Source organism: Tigriopus californicus, chromosome 1, assembly GCF_007210705.1.
Source record: "Tigriopus californicus strain San Diego chromosome 1, Tcal_SD_v2.1, whole genome shotgun sequence".
Taxonomy (NCBI): Eukaryota; Metazoa; Arthropoda; class Copepoda; order Harpacticoida; family Harpacticidae; genus Tigriopus; species Tigriopus californicus.
Genome location: NC_081440.1, coordinates 2,272,266 through 2,284,665, shown reverse-complemented (window position 1 = coordinate 2,284,665; position 12,400 = coordinate 2,272,266). Strand labels below are relative to the sequence as shown.

At 42.3% G+C, this 12,400-nt stretch overlaps 2 protein-coding genes across 2 annotated transcripts; one reads left to right on the top strand and one right to left on the bottom strand.

Annotated features, from left to right (window-relative positions):
* On the top strand, positions 1 to 1,713 carry LOC131882952 (bone morphogenetic protein 2-like). The gene is made up of 2 exons (XM_059230289.1): positions 1 to 660; positions 774 to 1,713. The coding sequence occupies exons 1-2, from the start codon at positions 93 to 95 to the stop codon at positions 1,346 to 1,348; spliced, it is 1,143 nt and encodes a 380-aa protein (XP_059086272.1). The 5' UTR covers positions 1 to 92; the 3' UTR covers positions 1,349 to 1,713.
* A 5,351-nt stretch (positions 1,714 to 7,064) lies between these two features.
* Positions 7,065 to 8,261, bottom strand: LOC131883121 (histidine-rich glycoprotein-like). The gene is made up of 2 exons (XM_059230524.1): positions 7,704 to 8,261; positions 7,065 to 7,635 (listed from the first exon to the last, which is right to left on the bottom strand). Exons 1-2 carry the CDS (start codon positions 7,794 to 7,796, stop codon positions 7,117 to 7,119), a joined length of 612 nt encoding a protein of 203 aa, XP_059086507.1. The 5' UTR covers positions 7,797 to 8,261; the 3' UTR covers positions 7,065 to 7,116.
* Between the last annotated feature and the right edge of the window lie 4,139 nt (positions 8,262 to 12,400).

Here is a 12,400-nt window from a genome sequence, read left to right as displayed (position 1 = left end):
CCAGACATGAAGACGACAACAACAAGGTTTTTGCTAGTGTCGTTCAAATAGAGTGAGATACCCTCCCCCAAAGCCTCAATTGAGTGTGGAACATGGCTATTGGGCCCCCGGTCTTGGGCCTGCTCGCCCTTTTATTGACCCTTGTGACTTGTGAGAGGCAGTTGACCCCTTCAGAGCGGAAGATCGTGTCCGATGCCTTCCTAAAGACGTTTCAGATGAGTCAAGTGCCGCAGATCAGAAAGCCTCGCAGTGAAGTCGACATCCCGGATTTCATGATTGAGCAGTACCGCGAGCAAACCGGACTTGACGTAGACACAACCAACTTCAGGAAGCCCGGAGCTTTCACAGGGCATTCCAACACTCTCACCACGTTCCCGGGGAAGCTCTTGAAGCATCCCGGCACCATGGTGAAGAAGGGAACGATCGTGGAAGATCAGACGGTGCTGCAATTTGACTTTCAGTTCGACCCCAAAGACAATGACATGCAAGCTGCCATTCTCAAAGTGTATTGGAAGCCCTTCCTTAGCATTAAGCGCAAATCCGGCAGCTTCCGAGCCAAGGTGTCTGATCTGTTGAAATTGGGCCACGACCGAGATTCGCAAATATTCTCGCCATTAGACTCCAAAAAGATTCATCACCGAGATTCAGAACTAGATGAGGGTAAGCCATCCTTCGACATGAACAAACATCTTTTTTTTTTTTTTAATCGCATGTATGGCTTCACTTACTTCCTTCGATTATTCCTATTTTAAAGGCCCTCGTCATGTTTTCAGGTTGGTATGAGTTCGACGTCACAGGTGCCGTGGAACGATGGCTCGAGCAAAGCCCGCAAAGGACCCGTCTACTCATCGAAAAGAGTCGTATGAAGGTCAAAGGCTACTCCAAGGACGTTGGGGTCCTAGCCCAGGGGTCGTTTCAGAATCCTCACCTGATGGTTTTCAGTGAAAGCTCAGCCCACAAGGCTAGAAGGGAGCGGCGGAGTCCGCGCAACAAGCCCAAACGGGCCAAACATCGGCGACGTCTCCGTCGAAGCTATCCTTGCGAACGTCAAAGCATGTTCGTAGACTTTGCCGACGTGGGCTGGAATGATTGGATCGTTGCACCCGCCGGCTACAATGCCTACATGTGCGTGGGAGAGTGTCGGTTTCCGCTCCCGGATCACGCCAACGCCACCAACCATGCGGTGGTACAAACTCTGGTCAACAGTGTCACTCCGAATGCAGTGCCGCAAGCCTGCTGTGTACCCACGGATACGTCTCCCATATCCATGCTGTACCTGAATGAATACTCGAAGGTCGTGCTCAAAAACTACCAAGACATGGTAGTGGAAGGCTGTGGCTGTCGATAGCGACCAGCTGGACATGTCGCTTGACTCAGGCCCACTTTGACGCGAGTGCAATCCTGGAAACCACATTTCAGTCATGATGGATGGATGGATCCTGCTCCCGGCGGTCCGCCAACCCCCCACACAACTACATTACGACTACGATTACATGAATCAAAATGTATGAATTCTATAGTACCTGAGAGCTCCTATATATATTAGAAAGTTCCATTACCCTATTTGCTCATCTCAATTATGCTTCAAAACCAAGCCACGCCTCACCACGTGGTTGTTACATGTGCGTTTGTGTACGAATTGTTGTAAAGATGGCTCTCCTTTTTTTTGACCCATAAAGTAGTATTCAAATATATTGTTGAGACCATGCTAAATAGCGAACTTGATCGGTTAGTTGTGAGCAACTCTTGGAGGCTCGAGTCCAAATCAATAGAGGAGTCGAGGCCTCTCGTGTATGGACAAAATTGTACATGGGTAGTGTAGAGCTGCAGTAAAAAAAGGTACCGCATACGTACAAGAAGAGAGGAAAGGGCTCTTTGCGTAATACCTACATGTGCACTAACTACTAAGGCCGAATGAATATGAGTGCCATTGCCGGAAAACCAGTTTGGCCCTGAGTATTGCCAACATTCCTCTTTGTAACCAAGTGACTTAAAAGTAAATGTGGTGGAATGTGTAGTTTGTCAATCGACGCTTGCTCGTTGAATTTATGACCACTCAAATAGAGGGTCCAACTACTCTGATTGAGATGCTGAAGACGGACGGAAATCCAAATACCGGTATCCGGTTTAAGAGAAAACGTTGGAAGGTACAAAATGCGCTTGATCGTAGAACTCTAAAGTACAATTCATCCGTCTTTGCCAGACGTAAACAACAGGGGATATGAAATCTGAACAATGACATAAAAAGTCAAAAAGACCATCATATTGAAATGACTAATTGTAAAAAACTGCACTTGCCCACCTTTGGTTCTACATATGCAAGAGTTGGTTAAGTTTCTGAACGGCCGTATAATCTTAACTAGTCAAATAAACAATGGTAGCCTTTTTTGAGTGGGTATAAATTGCATTAGTTCTGAACCGTGATTTCGATCTCTTGAAAGAAAGGAAAATTTTTGAAGGACTCGACTGTGTTTTCAGCAACCATGCTTTTTCGAGATCCACATTCCGTTTTTAACAAGACAATTAATTCACAATTGAGGATATCATTGATTGACTTCAGCCACGCGTGAATTATTAACATTTATTTACATCAAACCCTTGTAAAAAGATATAATGGGGTAAAACCAATGAAATCTCGTAAGCTTCATAATTGCAATTCCAGCCATTCACATCTCTTTATAAAACAGGCCAACTTGATACTCCCACGTAGTGATCTTTCCCATGCATCCAACGATTGCTTGGCATGTTGCATTACCTTTTCAATCTTTTTTTCAAGTGGTTTGACACAAATTGTCGAGATTTGCTGAAACTTGAGAACAATGTTGTTCAAAGGACCTGCAGATGACAAAGAGAGAGAGAGACCCACTTTCAATCCACAAAAGGAGCTCTCCTCAGGGTGTCCCTTTGTGCTTTCTCTCCACCTACTTGGACAAAGATTTCAGGGAGGCCTGGGTGTACTTGAACATAAAACGTGGTCCGATTCGCTCTTTGAAACCACAGATAGCACCTCACAATCTCTTACTACGTACAGGGTTGTTATGCGTCCATTTCTTTTTTTCCTGACCTACTACTCCTCCTGCAGAGAGGATCGAGATTTGACCATGTAAATGAGATTATTTTCCACTGGATTTAGGAACCTACCGGGAAGAGAGGGACAGAGAGACATAGAGAAAGAGAGATAGAGAGCTCTTTCGTTGGCATTCTCTCTCGCTCCATACGTGGCTCTCTTATTCCGGCCTGATGAAGCGAGCAAGGTCTGGGAATGGGGATTAAGAAGTAATTTGGGGAGGATTAAAACCCCTTAAGCTTCTCAAAGCAAATGTGAGTAACGGAGAGGAAAGTATCGGGTGAACACAGTCTTCTCAAGAGTCAGGAGGACTGCGGCTACTTTTCTTCATTTGCGGTCCATGGAAATGAGGATGAAACCTTCTTCCATCGTTTGGAATCGCCACTCAGGTTCCTAAAGTCAGGCGGTGGCGTTGGGAAAAGAGCAGACAACCAGGATTTGAGTCCTATTTTTAGGAGGTTGGCAAGACCAACGACCTAACGTTTTAGTTTGATTTGGGAATTGTTTTGTTTCAGTTCCGCTTGTGAAATAAGAAAGACGGGGGAAAATCTAATTTACACTTTGTTGCCCTCTGACGGCCATCAGGTGTACTATTTTGTAACATAAATACCGCATAGACAAAAGTGTTAGAGACAAGAACGTTAAAACTGAACCAAATAAGCCATTGTCGTGAATTGGTTAACTTCCACGGAGCTACACAGAGTGCGATATTAGGAGCTGTTGCAAGTAAGATCTACAGAGCAGTTCACTAACCATTTGATACGCCTGTTTGCAAAAACTATCAAGGCTACTCTTTATTTGAAACGTTTTATGCAAAATATTTACTCACACGATAATTTTCTCACTGGGACCCATCAGACATAAAGCGATATTTTACAAACATACGCAAAGTGTCAAGACCCCAAACTGTGCCATGTCTAGCATGAATGACGTGTTTTTAATTATCTTTTGCGGTCGCACAGTCCCAATTGAGTGTCCTGTCCGCGCCTTTCACTGATAACCTGTCCTCAGCTCAATTTTACAATGTCAGGGACACGGAACGGATTCCAGCCATTTTGTAGAATCACGCTCGACACTATTATTCAATATTATTCCACATCAATACCTCCTCTGCATTATGTAAAAAGCTCTCCGCTGAGAGGGATCAAATTGCATTGGAAGCCAGGCAGCAAAAACGCTCCACTTGGGACTCTGATTTTTTGAAAGCTGGCTTGACGAGATCCAACTCGACAGTACTACAAGTGCTACAACAACCAACCCACAATAGAGATCCAGCTAGACCGAATAGGCAGATGGATCTAAAATCCTGGATTTAATTCCACGCTCTTGGCTCTGTGCGTTGCTTAACTGAACATGACACACTCGAGTAAATGGATGATAATGATGCCTAACCCCGTTTTCATGCTCCAGCAGATTATCTTCTATTCATTGATTGATTACTTTATGAACGACTACGTGGAAAGTATCGCTTCTCTCTTGGATAATGCACAACATGTACCGAAGAAGGCAGACACGATGTGCGCCGAATTATTGAGATTGGGGATGTGAAAAGCAGGTCATTAAGGCAGTCTTGTTGATTGAGCGCTTTTAGAATGTGTTTATCTAAGAATTAGGGAAGAACTCTTTGCGGCGGGTTCATCTTGTTGCAATTGATTCCCATTCTAAACTCTTTGAAGACTTCTTAACAAGCAGCGCTCCGTCACCTCAGAGCTTTATGACAATAAGTTTAAAGAAGTCTCCTCTTTTGACATACAAAAGCCAGATTGAAACCGGGTTCATTTATCAAATCATCATCCATTGAAAAGTGGCTTCCGAATTTGATCTCGAATATCATAGCAAATTTCAACGGCTCGATGACAGACATATTTCGGAAGATAAGAATGAAACAGAAGGTTGCTTGGTCCATCACAAAAGCATGATAATATAGAATAACATTCTTCCACAATTAAGAACCACCCGAATCCATTGAGGCCAGATAATTGGATGTGACCTGTGTCTAATGAGCGGACATCTCGGGGCTCTAAACCTGCCCTGAAGCAATAATAGGGTTTCTTTCCCTGTGGGTAAGTGAGTTAGTTTGAGAGCTGGCTACAGTACATTTTTCACAAAATCTGCCCCGCCTGTCAAGGCTGCTGTCAGGCATCTCCTTTGGGATTTCGATGACAGAAAGAATTGGAGAACTCTTGGCCCCGAGGATCTAGGGGTCGAGAACGAACAGGCAGCGGGGTGATCGGTTAAATGCGATCCCCCATTTTCTTGCGTACGCACGGGTATGAATTCGAAAAATGGAATAGCTACATACATATACCTAGTATAGGAACTTCGGAAGGCGAATAGAGTGGATGGGGGAGAGGAGTTGGGGTTGAGGGAGAGCTGCTGGGTTCGTCATGGGGTTGAGGTTGAAATTCTCATGAGTCTTGTTACCTTCAGTTTGACTGACGGACTTGGAACAGCTTTTGTTTGCCTTAATTGCCTGAGGAAAAAAGTTAAGAGTGTAGGCATGGAATGAAGTCGAGGCTGCTATTAATTATTGATTAAGGACGGAGCAGCCTTCTCCATCGTATTGATTGGCTGCCTTGAGGGCATCGAAGTTTGAAGTTTGCGAGCGGAAGTTTGTGATGATGACCGCAAAACTTGAAGATCCATCCAGTCGAAAAGTTCTTGGCATCGTGCCTAGAGCCCTTTAGTAAGACAAAAGGCGGATTCTCCCCATTCCTCGGGGCTGTTGCGCTTTTAAAGTGCCTCAGTATCTCTAAGACGAGTTGAAGTCTTATAAATGTACCATCTTTTCTATTATTCAAAACTGCTTGGATCTTTGGATGTTGATAATGACTAGAGTCAGACCAAAAATGTCTTTACAAAAAAATATCTTTCACATATTTTGGGCCCCCCCCAAAAATATTCTTTTCCATTTTCATTTTTTGACCTTTTTTCTTTTCTTCTTGTGATGATACGTGACAAAGCGAAAGATGACTTCTGAGAACAAGGACTTTATTCAGTTGTGGGTCAAACAGGGCACAAATCTAATCATTAAGTGAGCAAAAAAGCCCAAAGCAATAACATTAGACTCTCGAAAAGAATCAATTGTATTCTGTACCATAGCATCCGGATCACTTAAAAAATGTCCTAATGTCAAGCATTGTAATAAAGAAGATTCAATTTCTTGTCAATAAAATAAAGAAGCTCAATAGATCATCAAGTATATGCAATTGTTTCCCTAGAATTTGGCAACAGAAAAAGGCAATAAGCAGGACTAACAATGACCGAATGACCTTTTAGCCATGACAGCAACGTTTTTGAAGTTCATTGCCTGCTTTCGTTCATTTCAAACTTTTTTTATTTTTTTTTTCACGACTCTTTCGTACTTGCAATTTTTTTTCATTCTTTTACCCTTTTCGCATATATTCCCAACTAGCAAAAAAGTTCGGCCAAAATGTCAACTGTTTTTTTAAGGTCTTCTAATCAGGAGCCAGCATGGACATGCCAAGAATCTGCTTCTTAGGGTTAGCAGGTTCAATTACCGATTCTTGAAGATATTATAATGTAATATTCCTTTTCATCTAAGTGCTGCCTGGTATTGAACTCGAAAATTGCCCCTCCCCCCTCCCCCCCTTTGAACGTGTTGTTGCTTACGTTTTGGAATGTTTATTCGCCATTTTTTGTGCAGATTTGTTTGATTTGATATGCAAATTTGCTGTCAATAAAGACCATACTTATCTGCAAGTTTTGGCCGGCCCTAGTTTTTATGCCTGGAAAAATGAACGGGACAGAAACAACAAACCGAAACGTGTTTGTTTAACAAAAAATTAACATGTTTGGGTTGTTCTAAGCAACATAAAAATGACATATTTGGGCCAAAAATCCAACATATTTCGGCAGAGTCTAATTATGACAGAATCTTTTTAGTGTGTAGTAGAACAGTAAAGTTTCATTCAGAAATTGTAACAGATAGCAATGCATACTTTATAAGATAAGAAAAAATGTATGAATTGTGATAATGCAATAATTTATTTTTAGCCTAAAACGTAACAAAATCCAATCAAATGAAATTAATGATGCCCGTGTCCGTGTCCGTGGTGTCCATGGTGCCCGTGACCATGCCCGGGATTGTGATGCCCATACACCACAGAGTGACCTCCGTGTCCTCCATGGCTGTGGTGTCCATGTCCTCCATGGCTATGTCCGTGACCAGGATTGTGATGGCCATATACCACCGAGTGTCCTCCATGACCATGACCATGTCCTCCATGACCATGACCGTGTCCTCCATGACCATGTCCGTGGGGATGGTGGGCATGTCCGTGGTACTTCACATTAGCCACATAACCCTTGTAGCCGTCCACGTGGTAGTGCACGCTTTGAGTGCGGCCATCGGGCAACTTGACGTGATATTGGCCTTTGGTCGAATGGCCATTCCGATGTTCGCTATGCCCAAAATTGTTATAGCCGTCATGGACCTTGTAACCAAAATTGTAATGGCCTCCGTGGTGTCCATGGTGCCCGTGATCAGGGCTTGCCGTGGCCATGAGGCACATAATAGACAAGGAGAACAGAAATACAACCAGAGCCTGAAAAAGTATGGTAAGGTTGTAACTCAAATGGTTGAAGGTTGGAAAAAGTCCCCTTTGCTCATTACCTGCATGGTGAAGTGCTTTGATAAAAAAGAGAAGGTGTTACTATTGGAAGAACTTGGTGGGAACTGATGATCTGGATGAGAGATGGGAGTCATCTTATAGTATCCTGATTCCCTCTGTCTTCCTCAAACCCCTGTTATGAAGCATGAAAATATCAACTTCATATGGCAAACTCACTGTCCAAGAGGAGGCCTGATATTTAAAATCCCGATACATTTTCTAGCATTTCCAAATGAAAAGTCTTCCGATTCATTACCACCGAAATCCCCAAATCATCGTCAAAACAACTGCGCTAATAACGGGAGGGCGAGAGTAAAGGAAATTGAAATCGACGTCTCACCCTTCAACGACGTAGACGTACGAATGAACACTATTGGACACACACACACACACATACATACACGCTATAAAGGTCAGACGAAAAGTAACACAAGTGCTCCATATGGTTGGCATCTTTGTCTCAAGAGTCGGTCGGTCGGTTGGTCTCCAGACTCATTGTCTGAGGACAAGAGTGGACAAGAATCGAGTCTTATCCAACCAAGCCCTTGATGGCGCCATCGGTAAAACTGGTCCCGACAGGATGAAGTCGTCGCCAAAGTCGTCGGTTCACGGGATTCAATAACATTCCTTGGCATCTTCGGAAACTCGCATGGAAATCTGGAGAATGAATTGGACGACTGCTTGCAGTAGTTTGAGTGAGAATGGCTTATGAACCTGACAAATCCCTCACATCCTGCCAACCTCAAGATAAAGCGGGCTCTCCAACAACGGGTTGACATGGTGATTTATATCTTAGTGTAGTTACTGTAAATATCGGGGATAATCCATTAGACAACATTGGAAGCAAGTCGCGGACTCGAGGCAACATTATTATTATTGTTCACATTTCCTGTTGTCCAAACACAACCTGATGACAGCCAACTATCCTCAAACTCTCCATGATTGACTACTGGGCTCATAGATATGGCCACACCCTAGACATCATTAGGGATCTTTGTACTACAGATGCACTTCTAGATGCTTACATGGCTTGGACACGATTCTAATAACCCTGGGTCGTTCTTCCATCAAAAAAAATGAAGCTGCTGTCGAGATAGTTCCATCCACAAGAGAGGAGGAACTTGTCTCCAATTGTTCACATCTATGATTTTCGGGTGGGTTCGTTCATAAATCGAGCAGATGTAAATGTCTCGCCAATGTCAATTGATCCTGTCTCGGCGCTGTTTGTTCACGAGTTCTTGATTACTTACGAGTACTAAAACTCCGTTTTCGGAGAGCTCATAGTCACTGCCATAGCAGCAGTTAATCCTGTTCCTACCACAGTTCATTCGTTCCTTCGTTGGGAGACCTCTGATGATTGAGTAAGCAATTTTGCTGCCTCACTTAAAAGGACACGACAAATATCTTCCTGAGGGTGGCGACATTAGAGAAGCACCGGGTACTCGGTACTTACCTAAATCCATCCCAAGAGCGTGGGTGGCTTCTGATCAGCCGTTCTTGTTCTTCCTGGATGGAGGATCGATCCCAAAATAGACCAGGATCGTTGGGGGGGTTCGATCTCTCTGGCTGAGCCAAATGAATGTGTCAGGACATCGTTCCTCCATCTTAAGGACCCCCAAACGAGGCTCAGGCAAGTGGGTCATGCTTCTCCCATTCTTGGGAACTTCCACGAAATTTGGGGTTTCGATGGCGGGGATTGTCATTATTTCGTCATTACATGCCGTTGGTGAATCTTTCTCTTTTCCAGCATTTCCCCTTTTTCCTCATTCTTCGGACCCACGGGCGATATTTCGAAGCCTGGATATCCTCGTTGGTGGATGAAACAATTCCCCAAAGATGGTTGAAGAGCAGTGATTTCGTCACAAGTGGCCCTCTGCTGCTTTATAAGGGTAAGGGTTCCCTACGCTTGTTCCAAATTTGATCCCCCCTTTTCTTTCCAGCTTCGCTTCGTTTTCTCATCTTTTTCTGGAACGATTGAGGGGAGGGAATTGCCGCATTTGACCAATCAACTGACAGATTTTCACTCGACTTTCATGGATCCTGTCTCTCAAATGACAAAGAATGAACCACCGCGAGAACATTTCTTCTATTTCCATCCTTTTATCAATCAGTGGTACTGAAGGTTGCATTTGGAACACGAAATCAGTATCAAGAAAATATGAAAATGACACAAAGTAAGAATTGGTTCCAAGCTGATGCTGTTACTACATAAAGGACGCATGGTACAATCTAACTACCAATGTTTATCCACAACTCAGACGCTCCTTCCCGGAGCCAAAGTAGGTTACCTCGAGAGATTTTCAGAGGAGGGTTTGATACAATCCCTGTTTTCATAAATGTTGAGGTGGGGGTTCGACCATCGCATCCAGGCGAGACACATAGTCGCTAACGAATTATAGTTGCACTCGGTAACCCGCATTGAAGATATTGATCCTGATAGGCGTGTGGGTGTGTGCCTTGTAGAAGTCCTAGGAGGGAGAAGATTCCACGAGGATTGAAAAGAGGGATGCAGACAATGCGATCTTGCGATCGCCTGCGAATTGAATCGATTTCAATCATGTGGGTGGGTCTCTGTCGTTCTCATATTGGAACAGTTTGTCTTGATGGATGCAGAGCTCTGTATGGTATGAGTGGTGCTTGTGTAACTATACAGTACTGCTTTGCATTGGGGATACTTGGCAATTGTACATCCAGATTCTGCCTCTCACTGAACTCTGTTTTTTTCTGGTAGATTATGATACAGTAGTAATGACTATAGCTGTAAAAAAGTTGAATAGCTTTTTTAACACGTTTTCCCACTTTTTAGGGTCAATTCAACTATTTGGGGTCCATTCGACTTTTTCCAGCTTTATTGCCGTTTTCACACATTTCGTCCATTTTTCGCATTTTGTCTACTTTCGTTCGAACGTTCCTGCTTCCTTCAACGCAACAAGAGGAAACAAAACCCAACGAAGCGCAAAAAAATAGCAGACGTCGAGATCACGATGTAATGTTTCAAACCAGGGTGAGCTAGGGCACACTCCATGGATATGGCTAGGGAGTAGTTGTACTGCACTTACGGGTCGAACAAAACGCTTTGTAAAGGCTCTTAACCATGTCTCACTCTCTTTTTCTGATATATTGAAGCCTTCTCTCCAAGACCGCTTGAACCTGATACTATTGATGGAATGCTTCACATAAGCATTAATAACTTCCAAGTAATTTGCTAACATTTTCTTCAGTTTGACCAGATTGACGGGAAGATCGTTCAATTTTGGAAGTTTTAGGAAAGCAATTTCCAAATTAGCTACCTGTTAGGGCCCGTTGTGGTTTGCTTAATGTCCAGAGCTTTTAGATTGGTAATCAGGCTTCTTTTACCTAAAACTGTAGAAATACACCACCGAATGCTTGTTTTCCGCAACTATTTTCCCAAGTATTTCGTTATTTTGCCAAATTTAATTGACTATCTTTTACGGCTCTACTAATGACTAAGTAATGACTCTACAAAGCACAAAAGGTAAGGTGCTCCTCCAATGCTCTGTACTTGAAAAAGAAATATTCTTTTTCTTTGGCCTGATTAGCCTTAATTTGTTTTTTTTTTTTATTTCTCGGAATGTGGAATTCTTTAAGCAGGCTTTCCTGATTTAGCCTCCGTTTAAAATTCAATTTGTCGGATTTTTCCTTCATTGTTTAAAGAGAAAGCCATTGATTTGTAAAAAAAATCCAACACATCTCCCCGAGAAAATGAATACTGTTTTCGGATTCTGCAGCCTGAATTGGTTCTTATAACCAAAGCAATTTAAAAAGCAAAAAAATCAATATCATTCTTCAATTTTCTTCGGTTTCAATAAAAATGGTAAAAATGGTTCGATAAAAAATCAGGACCATTCCTATAGCCGAAATTTTCATAACAGGATTTCACTGTTTAACGTAAATGACTTAAAGTACATGAACACCAATCACTTTCCAAAATCAATTCTATTATTACTTACCTTTGCATTCGCAATTAAATTCAAAACCATCCATCGATCAGTTTTTTAATTTGTTCCAGTTCACAGCAAATTGATTTTTTTAAGTGCTGAGTATTTATTGCAGCCATTGATTAACCATGCAGAATACTGAGCAAAATAATTATACATTTTCCCTAAGCTATATTTATGCAACATGTGATCCACTAACGAATTAGAGTTGGGAGATCTGGTCAGAACTTGAAGGTGGGGCTGGCTGACCTGGAAGTTTTATATTGCAATTACATAATTGCTTTTAATTTTTCATTAAAATTGTAATTCATTACACATATTGAGAAACAGAATAACTGTAGGATTGTATTTGTATTACACATGCCCACTGTTCTCGTTCGTAATCATTAGAAGGCGTTTAGCTTGCTCAGGCCCAATTAGTTGCCCAATACCTGAGCTACTTAAATTTATAAAAAGCTCAAACAATAAGAACAATACCGAATTCGAAGTAAAGGGATTCTTTCTAAATAGGTATTCTGGTTAAAAGTAATTGAATTTTATTTGAATGACACTCAATTACAATCTGAAAGCAATTATGATTGTAGTTCATTACATTTCAAATTGATTGCATCTGAAACGAATGTATTTGTAACTATAATCGACAAAATTTTGACTGTAATTGACATGGGCCTTGTTCAGATATTTCTGAGGCTCTAAGTGTAAAGCTCCTAAAAGATCAGCGCCTACGTATTGTATAGGAA